The sequence below is a fragment of the Ahaetulla prasina genome, chromosome 7 (genome assembly GCF_028640845.1).
Source record: "Ahaetulla prasina isolate Xishuangbanna chromosome 7, ASM2864084v1, whole genome shotgun sequence".
Taxonomy (NCBI): Eukaryota; Metazoa; Chordata; class Lepidosauria; order Squamata; family Colubridae; genus Ahaetulla; species Ahaetulla prasina.
The window spans coordinates 68,003,371-68,021,626 of record NC_080545.1 but is presented as its reverse complement, the minus strand read 5'-3'; the positions used below and the strand labels follow the sequence as shown (position 1 = coordinate 68,021,626).

The window sequence follows — 18,256 nt, the reverse complement described above, 5'->3', positions numbered from 1 at the left end:
TAAAAAAACACCCTGAATTCCTATCTTTCCCTTGGAAATAAAAATGACTGCATCAAGTCCCACTGAGGAAAGGGAGAGCCATTAATATCGCGGTTCCTGTTTATAAATCAATATATGCACTTCCTCATGTTTTCCTTGGGATGCATGCATCCATTTTTGCTCTAGGCCAGGGGTCTGCAACCTTGGCCACTTTACGACTTGGGAGTTGAAGTCCACAAGTTGGCAAGGTTGGAGACCCCTGCTCTATATGCCACTATTTTTTAACCTCCGTTAACTTTGAAGCGGAGTCCACGCCTCTTAAAATTACCCAGCTTCAGAAACGCGCTCCCTTCGCTCGTTCTTCCCGTGCGCTATGCGTCGCTGTGCAATTGCGGAAGGGCTATGAGCCTCCGGATCTTGACTTCCGGCCCCGGTCTAGCCGCTGCAGGATCCTCGTTCGTCATTCTCTCAGTTACAGTCATGGCCGCCTTGACGCCGCTGTCTCCCGAAGACGTGCTGCCATCCAAGGGAAGCGCCGGCAAAACGGAGGAGCTGGAAGTGGATACAGAGGAGGACGAAGATGAGGTAAGCGGGCCGTTGCCGCGGAGCTCCGTGCGGCGCCTTGGCGTAAGCCGTGCGAGGCTTGACCTCTCCTGGAGGCGGGGCAGAGCGTGCCGGGACGCCCGGGTCCCCACGAGGTCAGTTGGGGGGTGTTTGTAAGGGCCGGTGGGCGCTTGGAAGAGGCTCTCCGTGAGAGGGATGCGTGGATAGTCGTTCACAGGTCTTCAACTCCAGGTTATGGGGGGTGGGGAGAGCAGGCTGGCGGGTCAGGCGGGCTCCTACTTTCCGTTTTTCTCGCCTCGTTGCAGCTGGATGAGACCCTGGCAGAGAGACTTTGGGGTCTCACGGAGATGTTTCCAGACAGCCTTCGATCGGCAGCTGGAGCTACCTTCGACGTATCCCTTTCTGTAGCTCAGAAAATGTACAGGTGAGAAAAGAAAATGGAAAAGTAAGGAACCCAAAGATGCTGAAATGGTTTTTCTGAGGGGTTTAATAACCTGCTATTTCACTGTTGCATGTCCTTGTTGCAAAAGGGGCACAGAACTTCATATACAGGAGGTACTCCTCGACTTAGCAACAGTTCGCTTCATGGCGGTTTAGGGTTACAATGGCACTGAACAAAGTGACTTATGACCGTTATTCACACTTACGACCGTTGCAGCATCTTCATGGTCACATTGATTTACATTCGGATCCTTGATAACTGACTCACATTTCTGAGGGTTGCAGTGTCCTTGGGTCATGTAAATCACCTTTTGCAACCTTCTGACAATCAAAATCAATGGGAAAACCAGAGTCATTTAATAACTGTGTTACTGAACAACTGCAGTGATTCCCTTAGCAGATGTGGCAAGAAAATTTGTAAAATGGGGCAAAACTCACTTAATTTTCCACTCAGTTGTGGTCGCAAGTTGAGGACTTCTTGTATCACAGTTGGCTGGAGATGTTTCTTCATTATGTGGTTGGAATCTATTCCATTTAAAGAATTCAGATGAAGCTAAGAATAAAACTTCATTTCAACTTGCAGCATGTAACATAGCAGATCATTCCTTATAATCACAGTTGGTCTATTGGTTAAGATACCTGGCTAGAAAGCAGTAGACCATAAGTTCAAGTCCCATCTTACCTGTGAAAGCCAGCTGAGAGACTTTGGGCCAGTCACTCTTTTTCAACCCAGCCCAGCTCATAGAATTGTTATTGTGGGGTAAATAAGAAACGGAAAGTGTGTTGGATATGTTCATTACCTTGAGTTATTTGTAAAAAAATAAATAAACCCAGGATACAAATAAATGAATAAATAAAGTAACAATTAAAATGCAAACCAAATAAGTATTGAGCCTGCTTAAAGAGTCTCTTGAAGCTGATGCATAAAGATACATTGTTGATGGTATCAAAAGCTGACAAGAGATCCCAGAGAGCCTTCATTGTTAATTATGATTGAGATGCTAGTGTCACTGAAGTTGTGGTGGAGCGATGGACTTAGAACAGCATAAATTGTAAATTATGTGATCATCTGCAGCATAGGCATATTTATTAATATTCTAGTCAATAAAAGTTCATTATTAAATATATTGAAGTCTTTGTTTTTAACACATAATTAAAAATAAACACAAATATTCATGTATTTTATATAAAGCTATGTAATTAAAAGTAAACAGAGGCCAAATATCACTATCATAAATTATAGTTACAATTTCTAGATATTCCTCTTCAAAATTTTGTTTGTGAATGCTTGTTTTATATCTGAATGTAACAGAATAACACTATTCAAATATTTTTGGGTAGTAAAGCAATTATATATTACAGCCTTTCTGATCTTGCTGAAATTCGGTAGTGTGACTAAAGGAGCCCAGGATAACTCATGGGATGATGGTTGTCAGGCTGGTGGATGGTGTGCCTTAAAGTAGCTGCTCCCTTTCTTGTGATCATGGAACAACTATGGAGGACAGTTGTGCAATCCCATAAACAAAAAAGATATAGCTGCTTTAAAATATTGCAGACAGTTTTATGTACGTGCTGCTATGCATTTGAAGTACCTTTTGGAAATCAAATCCTAAGTGCTGTTCATTCCTGTTAAAGAGTACCAATCTTATGATCACAACTTGTTCCATAAACAGTAAGAATTTAATTTTTTAAACCCTTTACAGTATGAAAACATTAGTTTTAATTACATATAAGATCAAAGATTGGGTGAAATTAATATATATTTCTTTATGCTCTATGATAGGTCTGAATGGCATATTAGTAATTTTAAAAGATGGTTTTACAGATTGTTATGAATATGTAGTTTGTATATGAATTTTTCTACGTGAAATGGGTCACTTTCATACTACAATCGAGGTCTATAGAGTAGCTGCTTTCCATCTCAGCAAGTCAGAATATACTTGTTTTCTCTCATTTTCCAAAAGATTCTCAAGGGCAGCTTTATGGATTGGGACCACTTCTTTCATGATCCTAGTTCTTCCTGTTGTTTTTGAAACTGAGAAACTGCAAATGGAGCAGCAGCAGCAGCTGCAACAACGACAGGTAAATACTGCCTCCTGTAACTGTAATGAACCTAATCGTCCTTTTGCCTGTGAATGTCATATGTCTTTCATTCTCCAATCTATTAAGGGTTTATAAATAAACTCATTGGAGAGCTATGTTTTATTTAATGTAGTTTTTCATTTGTAATTCAGCTTCTATACTAGTCTTCTCTAGTTTTTCATTCAATGTACAGTACTGTCTTGGAAGTCTGGACCAACACATTTGGAAAGTATATGATTGGTGAAAGTTTTGTATATCTATCTGTTTACCACAAGAGTTGGTTTTAGTGTAATAGTTAAATAAATGCATTGGATCAGAAGTCAGGAAACAAATCCTACCTTTGATATGGAATGCAGCTAGGTGACCTTGGATCAATTGCTCTCTCAGCCATAAGAAAAAGGAAATGGCGAACTATGCTAAAAATATGTTGCTACAGACTTTCATGGCTGGCATCAATCAAGTGGTGATGAGCTTCAGACTTAATGGCTGAAGTCTAGTGTTCTGGAGTCCTAACAACTGCTGGTAGTGCTAGGACACCAAAAAAATTAGACTGCAGCGTGTTAGCTCATCACCATTTTTGAAACAATTGCCAAGAAAATGGAATGGTCTTGTCCATGTAGTTGATACAAGTCAAAACTGACTAAAAGAAAATACATATATACATTGTATGCATATGTATGTATGTATATTCAGCATCTCTTTAAAATATTCATCCATAATAGTAAACATCAACAATGTAGTAATTCATGTTAATAAATGTGCACATTCACACTTTTATCAAAGTGATGTCTATTTATTGTTCTAGTTATTACTGGATGTGATGGGTATTTTAGCCTTTATACTGGTGACCGTAATTCTCAGCTAAAAGGAGCACATTTTATAGTGATTGGTATGACTGCTGTAATATTTCATTGTAAGTGCTTTCAGAAAAACAACTTGGAGTATCTGACAATGCATTCTTACATAGTAAAAATGTTACTTCATCATGTCATTTTTGTAAACACATTGCTTTGTTACAGAGATGAGTAAACTTATTTCTGATTGTTCATTTCCCTCTCTTGCTGGAGTACTATAATCACCTTGAAAATATTATCAGAATTATTTACATATTTAAAATACAAAAATAAAGCCATTCTGATAAAATAGAAATAAAATAAAATGGAACAATAGCATCCACTTTCTGAGAAAACCAAATATTTAAATGAATTTTTCTTAGAACAAAACTTTCCAGGTTTCATACTTAACCAGAATATTAAGATTTAGCACAGTAAGGTATTGGCACAATGCAGGATCAAAAACATGAGTGAATTTACAAAGGTTACTTCATATACAGTAAATCTGATAATCATATGAACCAAGAACTGTATTTTTGTAATGACAGACTACAAACAAGAAACGCTACATTTGTATTCTTTATGGGTAAAAATGATGTAAGATAATTGTTGGGTTTATGACATTTGAAATAGAAATTCTTCTCAAATAAATTACAGAAATTTGAATGTTAATTTGGTATTTCAATCATTTTGACATTTTCTCATTTCTTACAGATTTTATTAGGACCAAATACAGGGCTTTCTGGAGGAATGTCAAGTGCTCTGCCTTCTCTTCCTGGCAAGATTTAATCAAATCACTGGAGCCATATTATTATGGAAGGAAATACTGAAATTGTTTATTAGGCAAGAGTTTTTTTTCTTTTCTTGGACATCTGTTCATGATGGAGGCATACCCCAATATGTATTTTATGACATTGACCTCTTCTTTAATCCTTAGGCAATCATGATTTTTTTTATTCCTTCCCTCAGTTGATAATCAAAGCAATTAACAAGGACTTTGGAAGCTTTTATTTTGGTATCCTTATTTCCAGGAAACCGCCTCAGGACATGCCAGATTCTGGCCAAATTTAGTTAGCAATGTTTGTCTATATAAGTCCTGTGTTTCTCTCCTGATATACTGAAGATGGATTTTAGAGTAGAAACAGCAAAAACAAGCATACATGCTACAGATACAATGGAACAATCTGGTGCATACTAAATTTCACTGAGTGAGCTTCTTTTGAGTTAGATGTTGTTTCAATGCTGAGGGAACCTTAGATGAGTCATTTTCACCAATTTTGCCACATCTATTGATACTGAAGTCCGCTACAGCCCTTTTGTATTAAATAGTTTGAGTGCAATCATGGAACGTTTTCTTTATTGTTTCAGCTTACTGGCTATACAGTTTCTGCTTAATTGCATGTTAACGATAAAAAGTTGACCACATAGACAATTGTTTTCTCTGTTGAGCACATTTTCAAACCAGGTAGTAAAAGGCTTCTAGCAGAGTTTTAAATCTTCAACTCTGAATCATACCTTTTTAAAAAATTAAGATAGTTGAACTGGGCGGGGGGAGATAAAATCTTTAATCCTTAATAAGGCAATAACTTTATTAGGCCAATTTCAGAATTATAAAATAATCTATGCTTCTGAACTTTTCTTTGGGTAGAATATCTTAAAAGACCAATGAGGAAAGTTATAGTTGATTTATGAGATGCATATTTTTTCCACTTTTACAAACGGAGCAGCTCAGTTTCCACACAAGTATCAGGAGAACATTGGGAAAGATTTTCTCATTTTTAATATTTGGTTAAACAAAATACATCTCTGTAAACAAACCCAAGACAAAGCTATAACAAAACCAAACAAGCAAGAAAACAATCATGGGTTTTTCTATTCCCAAGCAACTGGACTGGGCTGATTATTCTCCTCTCGTGCCATAATTCTGGTTCTGAAGTGTGTATGATTACATGTTCCCTTTTCCTGAGCTGCTGAATCACACCACTTTCCCTATGGCCAGAACAATGACATCAATATACCGAGAGGAAAGGAACAGCTTTACTTTTTAAGATATTTGTATATTATGCACTGGTCCATTGGCTTCCATGCAAACAGGGTCTCTCCAAAGTGCTGTTTTAGTCAGCATAAAGAATAGTGTCTTTACTGCTGATATTTTTAAAATTCATGAAAAAAATGGCTTCAAGTCAGAAGCAGAACTTCAGGCCTAATGTTCTACTTATGAAAAATGTCATGTGTAAAAATGTCAGCTGGTTTTACCACTGGAATGTATAGTCCAGAAGAAGAGAGAGCTTCTATTAAACTAGAAGTATCCTGTTTGGACTGTAGTACATGCAGAGAAGAGTCAATTCAGTTTTCCCAGTATATGGCTGCAAATTATCCAGGCATCAATAAACAAGATTCATCTTGATCTCATTGTCATCCTCAAAGTATTTGATTGAAAGGAGAGTTCAAGTACAAAACTGAAAGGTGTCTATCTTGCTTTTACTCAAAATAGAAAGCAAAAGGCCTCCTTTACAGTTACAAGAGTTACTTTTGCCCTTCCTTTACTAGGATGATGTTGGAAACATAGGTCCTATTCCTGATATATCAGTACTAATGTAAATGACACTTAATGAAAAACGCAACAGGATAAACTGACAAGAATAAATGAGGCACACTTAGATGAAGCGAAAGGGAAAACTAATAAGGTTCCTGCCAATCTTCAGCTCTTTTATTAATTTAGTGGGAAAGAGAAGAGAGATTATGATTTCCTGCTAGATGGAATGGAAGAATGTAACTCAGCTTAACCTGTTTTAAATAGTCTTCATCTACCCGCATCAAACTTCCCTAGCAGCTATTATCAGCTGAAATAGGAACAAAATTCTAATCCTTGGATTTGCTCCCCACAATAGGTTGCAAAATTAACACTTCCCCTTTCAACGATGTTCTACCTTACAAAAACTTGGCTATAATTTCCTTTTATGTCATGATTTCATCCTTAAGAAATTTGTTGATATATTCCCTGCTCAGTGAATTATTTCCCTGAATTACAGGACAAGATAAATAAAGAGAGGCTATACCTGACCCACCTAACCAAAAATATTTGAGGTTTTTGAAAAATAAGCATCAATTATCTCCCCAAATTATTCACTCTTTCATTCTCAAATCAAAAAATGTCAAGTATGACAAAGAAAAGCCCCAAACTCCAATAAGAGTTCCAGAATTATGGTCCCGTTTTGTCAATATGTCCCCTAACTGTTGGCACAATTGCTATTTAAATAGGGAATCCACAAGCACCATACCATTGCTAAGAGTATCTAAAATTTCCTGAGAGACCCATACCGTTTGCAAGTTTCTTCAACGTAAGTTTGGTAGAGAAGGGAGTCATAGATATGAAGGGAACATGCCTGGCCTCAAACCTCTCCTGAAGGAGAGACAAACCATCCAACTATAGAGACTCCTAGAGACAGTAGTGTACAATTCAATATAAAGTATTTTAGGATGGTGGGTAAGAAAGTGAATCAGAATTCAATGGAGAAGATTCCAATACCCCATTTCTAATTCATTATGCATTATAATGAAAGAATGCAAAACTGGCTTCTATCTCTTCCCCTAAGTCCGGCTTCAATAATCTGGTTTGGCCCTGACAGTACCTTGTGACTGCCTTATTGCACCTTCATAATGGAAAGTTCCTGGGGAGAGTATAGTGCTCATTATCCACATCACAGGACAGTAGAAGTTGGAAGGGAGAAGGACCAGTACTGTAGTGCAAAGATAAGATATTTTGCAGGTCATGCATCAACTTTCCAACTTTGATGTACTTCTACCTCCTCAGGTACTACCAGCAGAAGTTCACAGTTCTTTCCTTGCAGCTGGTTTCTTAAAAACTTCCTGTGGAAATAAAAAGAAAGCACAAAAAGGCACAAATAAAGTTTGAGTATATTTTGGAATTTTTGTAAACAGCGGAGTGTTAGGAATATGCAAACTATTCTGAAAAGTTCCATTCTCCTACCTGTTATTCTTTTATTATGCTCTCCAGCTATAGAGACTTAGAGAAAGTGTAGTAATCAATGAAATGAGGCATAGATAGCATCTTTGCTGGATTTACTGGAGCTAGTTAATGGAATAAAGTGGTAATGGAAGAGATCACTAAATTATGTATTCAGAGATTGAGAACCATTTTAAATATAAGAATAGGACTGCTGCCAATGGGTAAGTTTGTGCTGTTCTTAAGTTTCTGTACTGAAATTTAAGAATTCAAGAGTTGCAATATGATATATGGTACTGTGGTTTTTTTAAGCAGATTATCAAATACAGCAGTGCATTTTATCTCAAAAATAGCTTGCTTATATTGTCGAGTCTATGACCAACCAAGCATAAAGCTGTGTTGCTCTGTTTAGCTTTAAAAAGTCACTGTAAAAATACACTTTGCATATGCTATTGGAAGAAGCCACAAACTAATAATCGAAAAAGTCTATTGCTTTGTTGATTTCTAATAATCAAAGAAGTCTAATTAATGCATGAAGAACAGTGCATGCTCTTCATGTGCCGAGGTTGAATCTTTATTGGATTCAGCAGCCGCTATTTGAAAGAAATGTCTTCAGAAGGCTGTTTCCTTCCATATTTCTGAGAACAATCTAATTTTAACACATGAAAAAATAGCAAACCTGTGTGGTTTGAATTTGGTGAAGCCCAAAGCAACTATTTATTTATTTATTTATTTATTTATTTTGTCACAACGATATATGTAAGTATCATACAGAAAGGTTATATAGTATATAAACATATATGAGTAAATATTAGGAGGTATAAGCATATATATATATATATATAGGAAGAAGAAAAGAAAAACAATAGGACAGGAACGGTAGGCACGTTTGTGCGCTTATGCACGCCCCTTATGGTCCTCTTAGGAATGGGGTGAGGTCAATAGTAGAAAGTTTTAGGGTAAAGCTTTTAGGATTATGGGAAGAGACCACAGAGTCAGGTAAAGTATTCCAAACACTGATGATTCTGTTATAGAAGTCATATTTTCATAGTACCTCTCTGTGTGCTAACTTGTCTAAAATCTACCTGCTGCTAGTGGCTTGATCTTGGCATCAGATAATTTAGTGAGTTGTACAAATTGTGTTTAATTCAAATGTAATCCACTGAATTCGGCAACTGATACTATTTCCAAATACTGAATATCTCAGTTCAAAACTTTTGTCTGCCATAAGCAGTGAAATAGTTATATAAAAATGTAACAATTTTATTATCTTGACATGTGAAGTACATAAACAGAATCCAAAGTGAGACCATTTCAATTATCTTTGTTGGAAAAATTAATTTGAAGGGGATAGTGGAGAGAGGGAAGGGAGATTTCATTGCCTAAAGCCAAACAATGTGATTCAGGTGATAAATTCACAGTGTGTGCAGATGAGAGTACTCAGGTCTCAGATTAACAAAGACAACCTACCTGAGCTCACTTTCACCACCAATCCATTCAGGAACCTTTAATTTGGAGTCAAGATTATAGTAGGTTCCTCCCACTTCCCGGACACAGATCCAATGTTGCCGTTTAAGAGGGAGTTTCAGTGGACCCCAGCAGAGACTTGAGGGCAGATTCATTATGAAACCCATGACATTGGAAAGGACAATTACGTTAACATCCCTGAACAAAGAAAGAGGAAGAAAAAGGTAAATTCTTACATCCTTTCAAATCAACCATCCCTAATGGCAATTTATATTCTGGATTACTTTACCTGCGCTTATCCCACCAAACTGCTTCATAACCTTTGGTCTGAAGAGCTGCCATGATGACATTAACATCATAGTTCCCGTTCCCCAGCATACTTTTCTTGTGTGGTGTCACCATTGTGTTGGGAGATAGTCTAGTCATCAAACAAATAATACAAATAAATAAACAATGTACTATAATAATTAAAGTATTGACTTGTCAGATTCCTGGCTGCCTCATCTCACAGAAAGCATGATTCCGGCAATAAAAATCTTTGCAAAGATTCATTGAAAGAAGGCAGAATAAGGTTACAAAAAATTCGACAACTGGTTTACTTTCCTCCTTTAGAATTTATTTCCTAAGGCAGAGACTTTCTCCATATCCTAATGATTCATAGTTCCAACTAAGAACAGTTTTCTTAGCTGATAATGAAGGAATGACTAGCTAGTTAGAAAGTAGATCCAGTTCTCAACATGCTATTACATGGAGACTCGGTTCAAGTTCCCATTTGACCACGGAATTTTTTTTATTTTTTTATTAAATTTTTATACCGCCCTTCTCCCAAAGGACTCAGGGCGGTGTACAGCCAAAAGATAAAAAACACAAAAATGTACAATTAAAACGACAATTTAAAACCGAGCATATTAGAAAAAATGGCCACATTTAAAAGTTTAAAATTTAAAATTATAAACCATATAATAATAAAACCCCAGTTAAAATTTAAAATATTAAAAATATTATAAATATTATGCCAGTCCCGCTTGAATAAATAAATGCGTTTTCAGCTCACGGCGAAAGGTCCGAAGATCAGGCACTTGACGTAGTCCAGGAGGAAGTTCGTTCCAGAGCGTAGGAGCTCCCACAGAGAAGGCCCTTCCCCTGGGGGCCGCCAGCCGACATTGTTTGGCGGACGGCACCCTGAGAAGACCCTCTCTGTGAGAGCGTACGGGTCGGTGGGAGGCATGCGGTAACAGCAGGCGGTCCCGTAAGTACCCGGGCCCTAAGCCATGGAGCGCTTTGAAGGTGGTGACCAAAATCTTAAAGCGCACCCGAAAGACCACAGGAAGCCAGTGCAAGCCGCGCAGGATTGGTGTTACATGGGAGCAATGAGTTGCTCCCACTATTACCCGCGCAGCTGCATTCTGGACTAGCTGCAGCCTCCGGGTGCACTTCAAGGGCAGCCCCATGAATTCACTAGATTACTTTAAGCCAGTTACACACACAGTTACGCAAAGTATTTCCTGTAAAAATAGCATTAGGAAAAACCCTTTTAGACATTACCATGCAGAGTATCAGTGCTTGAAACAAAGAGTTTGCTATCCCAAATCATGAAAGAGGTACTTAGGTAGCTGGGTTGAATAAAGATTCCTATTAAAAATTGCCAGTACACTTTATGTATGCACTTGCAGCCCAAAACTCTGCATTGTTCTCTCCAAATTCTTGCCATGTATGAATTAATAAGTCTGTAATTTTCCTATTTTCAAGCATTTCTTGAAAAAATACTGCTATTTTTTACAAAACCTGCAACATAAGTTTGCAAAAAAAACTTAAAACAAGAATATGAAATTAATGTTAAATAAATATGATTGTAACAAAGACTTTAAGACATTTTAGGAAAAAAAGAAAACCCTAAGTTTTGAAGACATGATATAAAAGTCAATGAGGAAGCCTGATTCTCTTAACAACTGTGTTACTAACTTAACAACTGCAATGATTCATTTAACAACTGTGGCAAGAAAGACCATAAAACTGTTTATCATCATTAACCCCGGATGGGGTTGCACTCCCCAGACAGATCTGTTGTGTACCTTGGACATCCTAGACTCACAACTTTTGTTTAAAGAGTAGGTGGCAGTCGTGGCTAGGATGGCCTTTGCTCAACTTCATGTTGTGCATCAGTTGTGCACTTATCTGGATTGTAAAGTTCTGCACATGATCACTCATGCCTATATCTCAGTTGGATAACTGCTGTTAAGGATACTCTGGGCCCATAATCAATGTTAAGGATAGTTGAGCAGAGTACCCTTTGAGTTTGCGCATGAAAGCGACCGAGAATGATTGTGCACAATAACAGTTACCACATAGACAAACTGGTTTGATAATATTTTACTTTTAGGGAAAAAGCAAAATCATAGTCCAAAAACAATCCAGGTCATACACATATAAAGCCAGTCCAGGGATATTTCAAATACCAAGTCTTTTTACCAATTGTAGACTTGCACAACAAACCAGATCTTCTTTAGGTTCAGCCAAGAACACAGTTCAATACACAACAGTCAGTAAGAATCAGTAAATAGCCATGATCAAGCAATGATCATGCATAGAGCTCAAACGTACAATTGCAGCATATCAGCAGGTAACAATGCTGTAGAGTTCACACAACCCATAATTTAGCTTTCCTTAAGTACATTGGCTACAGAGCTCAGCCAATTAGGATACATGATAATGCAATACAGTCTTAAAGCAATATAACACCTTTCCTACTGCAAACATACATTGTTGGTTTATATATTGCCTGACCAACTAGTTAGACAAATAACAATTTCCTAACAACTGCAACACACTACATGGAATTACTCTTGAAGAATATTTGAAGGCTGCAGTTGATGCAGAATGCAGCGGTGTACACAATCCTGGGAGCTCCTAGGCCTGCACATATAACACTTTTATTGTGTGAACTGTATTATAGCCAGATTGCTTCCGAATGCAATTCAAGATGTTGGTTGTTACTTTTAAAGCCCTACAGGGCATGGGTCTAGGGTATCTGAGGAGCTGTCTCTCCCTGATGGGACAAGCCCTTCCCACTCACCATATCATTTAAAATTCACTAAGTCACAAGAATTAACTTTTAATGCATCACTTCTTAATGAGTCTTGTAAAGCCCAGATAAGGTAAAACTCTTATCGTATAAACACTGCAAGGAGGTATTGAATCAATCCATTATAGTTTTCATTTTAAAAACTATTCAAAATTACCATATTTCAAATTATAAAGCATGATTTTATGCATTTACATTACTTCTTATAAATGTACAAAGAAATCTAGCTATAAAACAGTGTTTGAAAAATGAAGTTTGTAAATAGCTGGGAACATAGTTTTTCAACTCAAACCAATCTGCAATTACAATTTTCAACAGAAATCCATTATTATGTTAGATATAAAATGTAAAACGTATGGAGAGTAGCCTTATCCAACCAATGTTTCATCTAGTTCAGTACTGACTGGCAGAAGTTCAGGTGGATATCAGAAGATCTTCTCAGCATTACCTAGTAATTGCAAGACCCTGGGCTGTTCTGCATGCAAATCAGATGCTTTAAAACATAAGGATTTCAGTGGGTTCTATAGGAAGTGCCAATTTATCCTAAATGGCACTTGGGCCATTGTATCTTTCCAATTCTTTAAGGAAGGTAAGGGATTGGACTAGTATCTCAAAGACTTCTCTATCCAAAAAAGACTTCAATGGTACTATATTTTAACATGCATCAAGATGATTTCTAGGTTACTTATATAAAAATAGCCATATCACTGGCTCCTTTTAGAGATGAATTGTGGCAGTATCATAGCTGTGTAGAAAAAATCTAGCAGTTAAAGCCAACCTTATAAATATATAACTGAGAATGAAGGAAACTAGACAATTTGTGTCCCACTGGGTCATTGTTTCAGAGATATTTTCTTACATGAACAGAGAAATAGGATGAACAAGGGTGGGCAAAAAAACAGTGGGAGCAGGACTGACTTCTCACTTCCTGATGGCTTCCTCATTAACATTTCTTGTGGGAATCTGGCAGGGAGCATCAGAGATCTTCCTTTCCTTCTTTTTCCTTCCCTTTTCAGTAGATAGATAAGTGGCTGCTGCTGGGTGGGGGAGGGAGCAGGGGATTGTGAGACTGGCTGGGAAAGTGTCACAGAACATTGAAAATGAAAATCATGTGACTGTTGTAATAGCTCAGCAGTGCTGCAGCAGCCAGTAGCACTAAAGCAACTACAACTTCCCTAAATTTCATTCCTTGGGAGTCATGGGTGATAGATTCTGGACATATTCTATAAATTAGCTCATTTGAGGTATCTTGGTTTAAAAATTATTGCTCTATGACGCACCGTTTCACCCAGTTAAAGGTCATAAAAAGAATTTAATAGAATATAGATATTAAACTGAAAGTTGTCTTTTTTCATAGCTTTTATTCATTTGTAAATCAGGAAGACAGATGTCTTAGGCATTTGACAGGAACCCTTGCAGTCAAAAGGAGACAGGAAAGGACAGAACACTCGCAGACCTGCTGATTAAGTTTCCAGCAGAAGCTTAATGGATTATGGGCCACCAAATGCTCAATAGCTAGAGTTGAATTTTATATCAGAAACTGATATCAGTTCCCCTTAACAGAAAATAGTTTCTAACTACTGATTCAATCATTACATTCTTTACATTAAAAATGTGTAATATAATTCTAAGTGACTTTTACTGCTTTGTCTGAAGTTAAGACAGGCAAGTAGACTAATTTATGAAGATGAAAGTGAATTGAATGATAGAAGAGCTTAATAAAGCATCAGAAAATCACTGTACGATCTAGCCTAGTCAACCAAAGAAATGTAAGCAAATCCTCCACAATAATATAATAAAACCATTTTTCCTACCTCTGGAAAATGTCCTGTAATGTGTCTCGTGTAAAGGCATTGCTGTCCTGGAAGACATTATTGAGAGCATGGAGGGCACATAACTCTCTGCGTTGTTTTTCATGATAAATATGCACTGGCATCACCTGTGGCGTTTCTGGCGATTCCGATTTTGTTTTGTCACCTTTCCATGGCACGCAACTCATTTTTTAAAAGTGGTGTTGATGTGAAGATTGGAGATAATGTTTCTGAAGGTTCTTTTTCAAAAGAAACAAAGAGCAAACTGCCCTTTTCTTTATAGACAACTTCAGCACAAATAGTAGACCTGCAGTTGAATTTCAATTGTTGTCTTTATTTGATAGCTGCAAAAGCAACTTCAAAATTTGAACCATTCTTCTTCCATTGTCCTATCTGCTGCCTTATTTTGCAGAAATTGCTTTTAGTATACTGTTCTCTTTTCTTCTGATTTTTCCCTTGAAAAATTGTTTGAGAGAACTTAGCATAGGAGTGTCAGACTGAATTGATCACATCGTTCCTTCTCCTCCATTTCTTTTGGTCACTGATGACTGTAAAGCCAAGATCCACGGCCCACCTCTCTCCCCAACATAGGAAAACACAGTCCAAAATTAAGCAAGCCCAGGCTTTCGTTACTATTCATAAACAACCCCAGGCCCCCAGGAAAGTATCAAGTGCATCTTTGCATTCTGGAAAGAGTTAAAAGGCCTCCAAAACACAGAAATCAAGACAGGAAGCTACTTCTCCCAAGACAGCAGGAAAATAAAAAAGCAACCGCTCCACTTTCGATAAGCAAAGATTCCTTGGCTGTCCTCCTATTTCTGATGGAGAGAGAAAACATTCAATTAAGCATAGCATTTCGCTCATTACTGTAGCAGGCAAGGAGGACCATCCATTTTACAGCAGCTCCCAATAGGCTTCTCAAGCCAGAAACACTCCCGAACTAACACAACAAAGATTCAAGGCCTGCGCCTTTTCTAGCCAAGATCCACCCTCGGGGAAAGCGCTCAATCCTCCAACCGTTTTTGGAGCCTTTACCACGACAAGCTGTGAAGCGCCGTCAGAGGAAAAATGCGTCCAGAGCCGACGTGAGGAATCAAGGGTGCGTGGCCGCGGAGGGCGATTCCGTGTTTACAATCTCAGCCATTCTGGCTTGGTCCTCTCCAAACCGCAGCGGTACAGCCAGCAGGCCCCTTCAAAGCGCCCCTCACTTTCTCGAGGTGGGCAAACCAAAGCTCCGGAAAGTCCCTCCTTCGAGAGAGGAAGAGGAGAAGGGCGGCGGCGGGGCTAGGCTACCTCCTGCACCCTGGGACCGAGTCGAGACCACCCCCACCACCCACCACTACCCGCGAGGACAGCGACCGGCCAGGGGGACGCTGGGGAGAGGACTCTCCTACCCAAACGGCTCCAGAGCTCTTCCAAACCCGAGAACCAGGCTCCCCGCCGGAGGGGAAGGGGACCCACAACGCCTCTCTTTTAAGTCCCGGGGCTCCACTCACCTTCCAGCAGCAGCCCCAGCCTTCTTGGACCAACAGCCACCTATCCCGGCGGCGCATGCGCAGCCCTGCACGGAGTCTTGGCCCGTCGCGCCAACGCTCGCTCGGCCCCACCGCAGCCTGACGTCGCGAGCGTCAGCGCTCTTGATGTCAGAGACCGTCCGCTTTCAAACCTCCGCCTGCTGGAGTGGGTCCGCCGTTTGTCTCTGGCCGGTGGCCTCTGGGAATTGAATTCTGCCTATCGCAGGCTACTGGGGGGTGGGGGGACTCAGACCCCGAATCTGCATTACATGTTCCATTATCTTTATTGAGCCACATCCTCAGGTGTGTAAGTTATTCAGTTAAAGCATCATCCCTCTTGTCACCATAAACTATTACCATTATAAGAACGCGTGGCTACTACAGCTTCTAGGTTGTCGAGCTCTTTTATTGCCTTTTGCAATTCCCCACCCAACCATATTGTCCAGATTTGTGAGTGCCTCATTATAGAGGCAGAATTGGTTTTCTCTGGATTTGTGTCTTCCCTTCAAAGCATCACCAGTCATCTACAATGGGAGAACTGCACTGGGAAAGTGTTGGATGTGCTAACTGCACAGTTCTGCAGCATCTGGCCTCTAGACCAGTTTGTTTGCCCATCCCGTGCACCATTTGAAACTCTACAAAATAAAAATAACTTTACAGTAAGCACAATGGGAAAGTGACTCCAAATTCTAAAAGTGTATGTATCTCTATTTTAATTAACGGGATAGCACCAGATTCATATTTGAACAGACATAATTAGATAACTGCAAAGAGATATCTATAGATCTGGATGACTGAAACTAATAGCCAGAAAGCCCTTTGACTCTTAGTAATTGAGTGAGTAGGTGAGGGACTGGCTGAAACTGACAAATACACATAATTACAAATAGCCAAGGCTTATTATCCCTCATTTCAGTGTTCTATAATCTATAACATAACAGAGCAAATATAGTATAATGATTAAGGAGTTGGACTGTCATGGGGAGAACCAGATTCAAGCGCACCCACAGGCATAGGCCACACCCATTGTGTAATTTTCAGTGAGATTTCTTCTCAGTCTGAGCTACTTCACAACATTGTTTGCCGCAAGGGGAGAGGATGATATATACCACTTTGAGAACTTAAAGAAAAAGGTGGGATGTAATTATCAAATAAATAACAAAAAGCAGGGATGTTGCAGCTCACCTAATGTTATTTGAGAACTGAGCAAGTACACTACTGCAAAATTTACCCCTTCTTTCAGGAATAAAATAATGAAGCTCCTAAGGTGTGACAGGGAAAAATCCAATTTTAAGGGGAAAACCACTTGTATACCGATATGCAAAATGACTATTGAATGTTGTTTAAATTAAGAAGTTGTAATAAAATGAGACTTGCCTTTTTTGACCATGGAGGAACCAAGAGGTTGACAGGTCATTATGGTGCTACTGTAAAATTGCTAGTGGAGAAAGGACTAGTGTATCAGAATTACAATGGGACCTTGCTGCCTGACATTAAAACAAAGATTTCTAACAACACACATTCAAAATTACTTTGGGAATAAAGGTAGTCAATGTTTATTGAAGTGCTGAAAAGATCATATATCTCATACCATTCTTATCAAATCTTACTGCTCCTTTTCTGTTAAGAAACTGGGAACTTCAAAGTAGTTCTCAAACTCATCTTGGCTAAAAGTTTATTTTTTCCATCATCCACCCATATATAATACATTTCATCAATATGGCAGTATATTTTGCTTCAGAAAATGTTGTGTGGATTTACTGTACTTTCTTCCACAAGAAAGTGTTGATTTCAAAAAAAAAAGGGAACTGAAAACAAAAATGCTGACAGTTGAGTGCAAATATTGGTATGTCATACATTTTTCTATATATTTTTGCTTTAGTAATAAAAGGAACATGAAAAATGATTACACAGTTTAATATTCTGAACCACAGTTTATTAGCTCTCCTCAAGAAGTGGCTATTCATCCTCTTAAAAATTTCCAGAGATGAAGACCTTCACTTTTCAATAGCTGTTTAAAAATTCAATTATCCTGGCAGGAAAAAAAAAATAAACCTAAACTATGAAATAAGTTTTCATATAACTACTAAATTAGATGTTCCCTGTTTTTGCTTTCTGAGAACTGGTGAAAAATCAGTTGCAGAAGTCTTCCCATTACTAAGAAACATCTGTTCTTGTATATAGTATTGGGGGGGGGGAATTCCCAAATGGCATCAGCATCCGATTCTGGGTTGTCAAGTCATCGATCCCTGCTTCATTAAACATAGATTGGAGCCGATTACATACAAATTTCCCCGTGGAACATAGACATTTGCCACTTTTGCTAACAAGAGATCTTGAGATTATAGGATTACTTACTTCTATGAATAAACATTTCACTTTCATGTTCCAACGGCATCTCTACCAAATCAACAATGAGGCTGCAAAACAAAGACTTGTACTGTACAATAGAGATTCTTTCTCTGACAGGATTAAAAAGTCACGAGAAACCTCTGTTGCTGCTGGTAGGATAAGGG

The 18,256-nt window shown here is 38.5% G+C and overlaps 2 protein-coding genes across 4 annotated transcripts; one reads left to right on the top strand and one right to left on the bottom strand.

Annotated features, from left to right (window-relative positions):
* Positions 1-407: 407 nt before the first annotated feature.
* Positions 408-5,247, top strand: TOMM22 (translocase of outer mitochondrial membrane 22). Its single transcript, XM_058190446.1, has 4 exons — positions 408-564; positions 849-967; positions 2,949-3,066; positions 4,614-5,247. Exons 1-4 carry the CDS (start codon positions 460-462, stop codon positions 4,686-4,688), a joined length of 417 nt encoding a protein of 138 aa, XP_058046429.1. The 5' UTR covers positions 408-459; the 3' UTR covers positions 4,689-5,247.
* Positions 5,248-5,652: 405 nt separating this feature from the next.
* JOSD1 (Josephin domain containing 1) lies at positions 5,653-15,867 on the bottom strand. Of its 3 annotated transcripts, XR_009156044.1 has the most exons (6): positions 15,723-15,867; positions 14,230-15,044; positions 9,623-9,751; positions 9,337-9,531; positions 7,891-7,991; positions 5,653-7,769 (listed from the first exon to the last, which is right to left on the bottom strand). XR_009156044.1 is itself a non-coding variant. In XM_058190443.1 (5 exons), exons 2-5 carry the CDS (start codon positions 14,412-14,414, stop codon positions 7,670-7,672), a joined length of 609 nt encoding a protein of 202 aa, XP_058046426.1. In that variant the 5' UTR covers positions 14,415-15,044; positions 15,723-15,866; the 3' UTR covers positions 5,653-7,669. The 3 variants fall into 3 exon arrangements, 2 of the variants coding, with proteins under 2 accessions (XP_058046426.1, XP_058046427.1); XM_058190443.1 differs by lacking the exon at positions 7,891-7,991 and having other exon boundaries at positions 15,723-15,866; XM_058190444.1 differs by lacking the exons at positions 7,891-7,991; positions 15,723-15,867 and adding an exon at positions 15,262-15,474.
* Positions 15,868-18,256: the final 2,389 nt, after the last annotated feature.

Coding starts and splice junctions, on each gene's coding strand:
- TOMM22 (XM_058190446.1), top strand. CDS start 460: ATGGCCGCCTTGACGCCGCTGTCTCCCGAAGACGTGCTGCCATCCAAG. Junction 968..2,948: donor GTAGCTCAGAAAATGTACAG/GTGAGAAAAGAA, acceptor ATTTTCCAAAAG/ATTCTCAAGGGCAGCTTTAT. Junction 3,067..4,613: donor AGCAGCTGCAACAACGACAG/GTAAATACTGCC, acceptor CATTTCTTACAG/ATTTTATTAGGACCAAATAC.
- JOSD1 (XM_058190443.1), bottom strand. CDS start 14,414: ATGAGTTGCGTGCCATGGAAAGGTGACAAAACAAAATCGGAATCGCCA. Junction 9,532..9,622: donor GTTTGGTGGGATAAGCGCAG/GTAAAGTAATCC, acceptor TTCTTTGTTCAG/GGATGTTAACGTAATTGTCC. Junction 7,770..9,336: donor GGTGGTGAAAGTGAGCTCAG/GTAGGTTGTCTT, acceptor TTATTTCCACAG/GAAGTTTTTAAGAAACCAGC.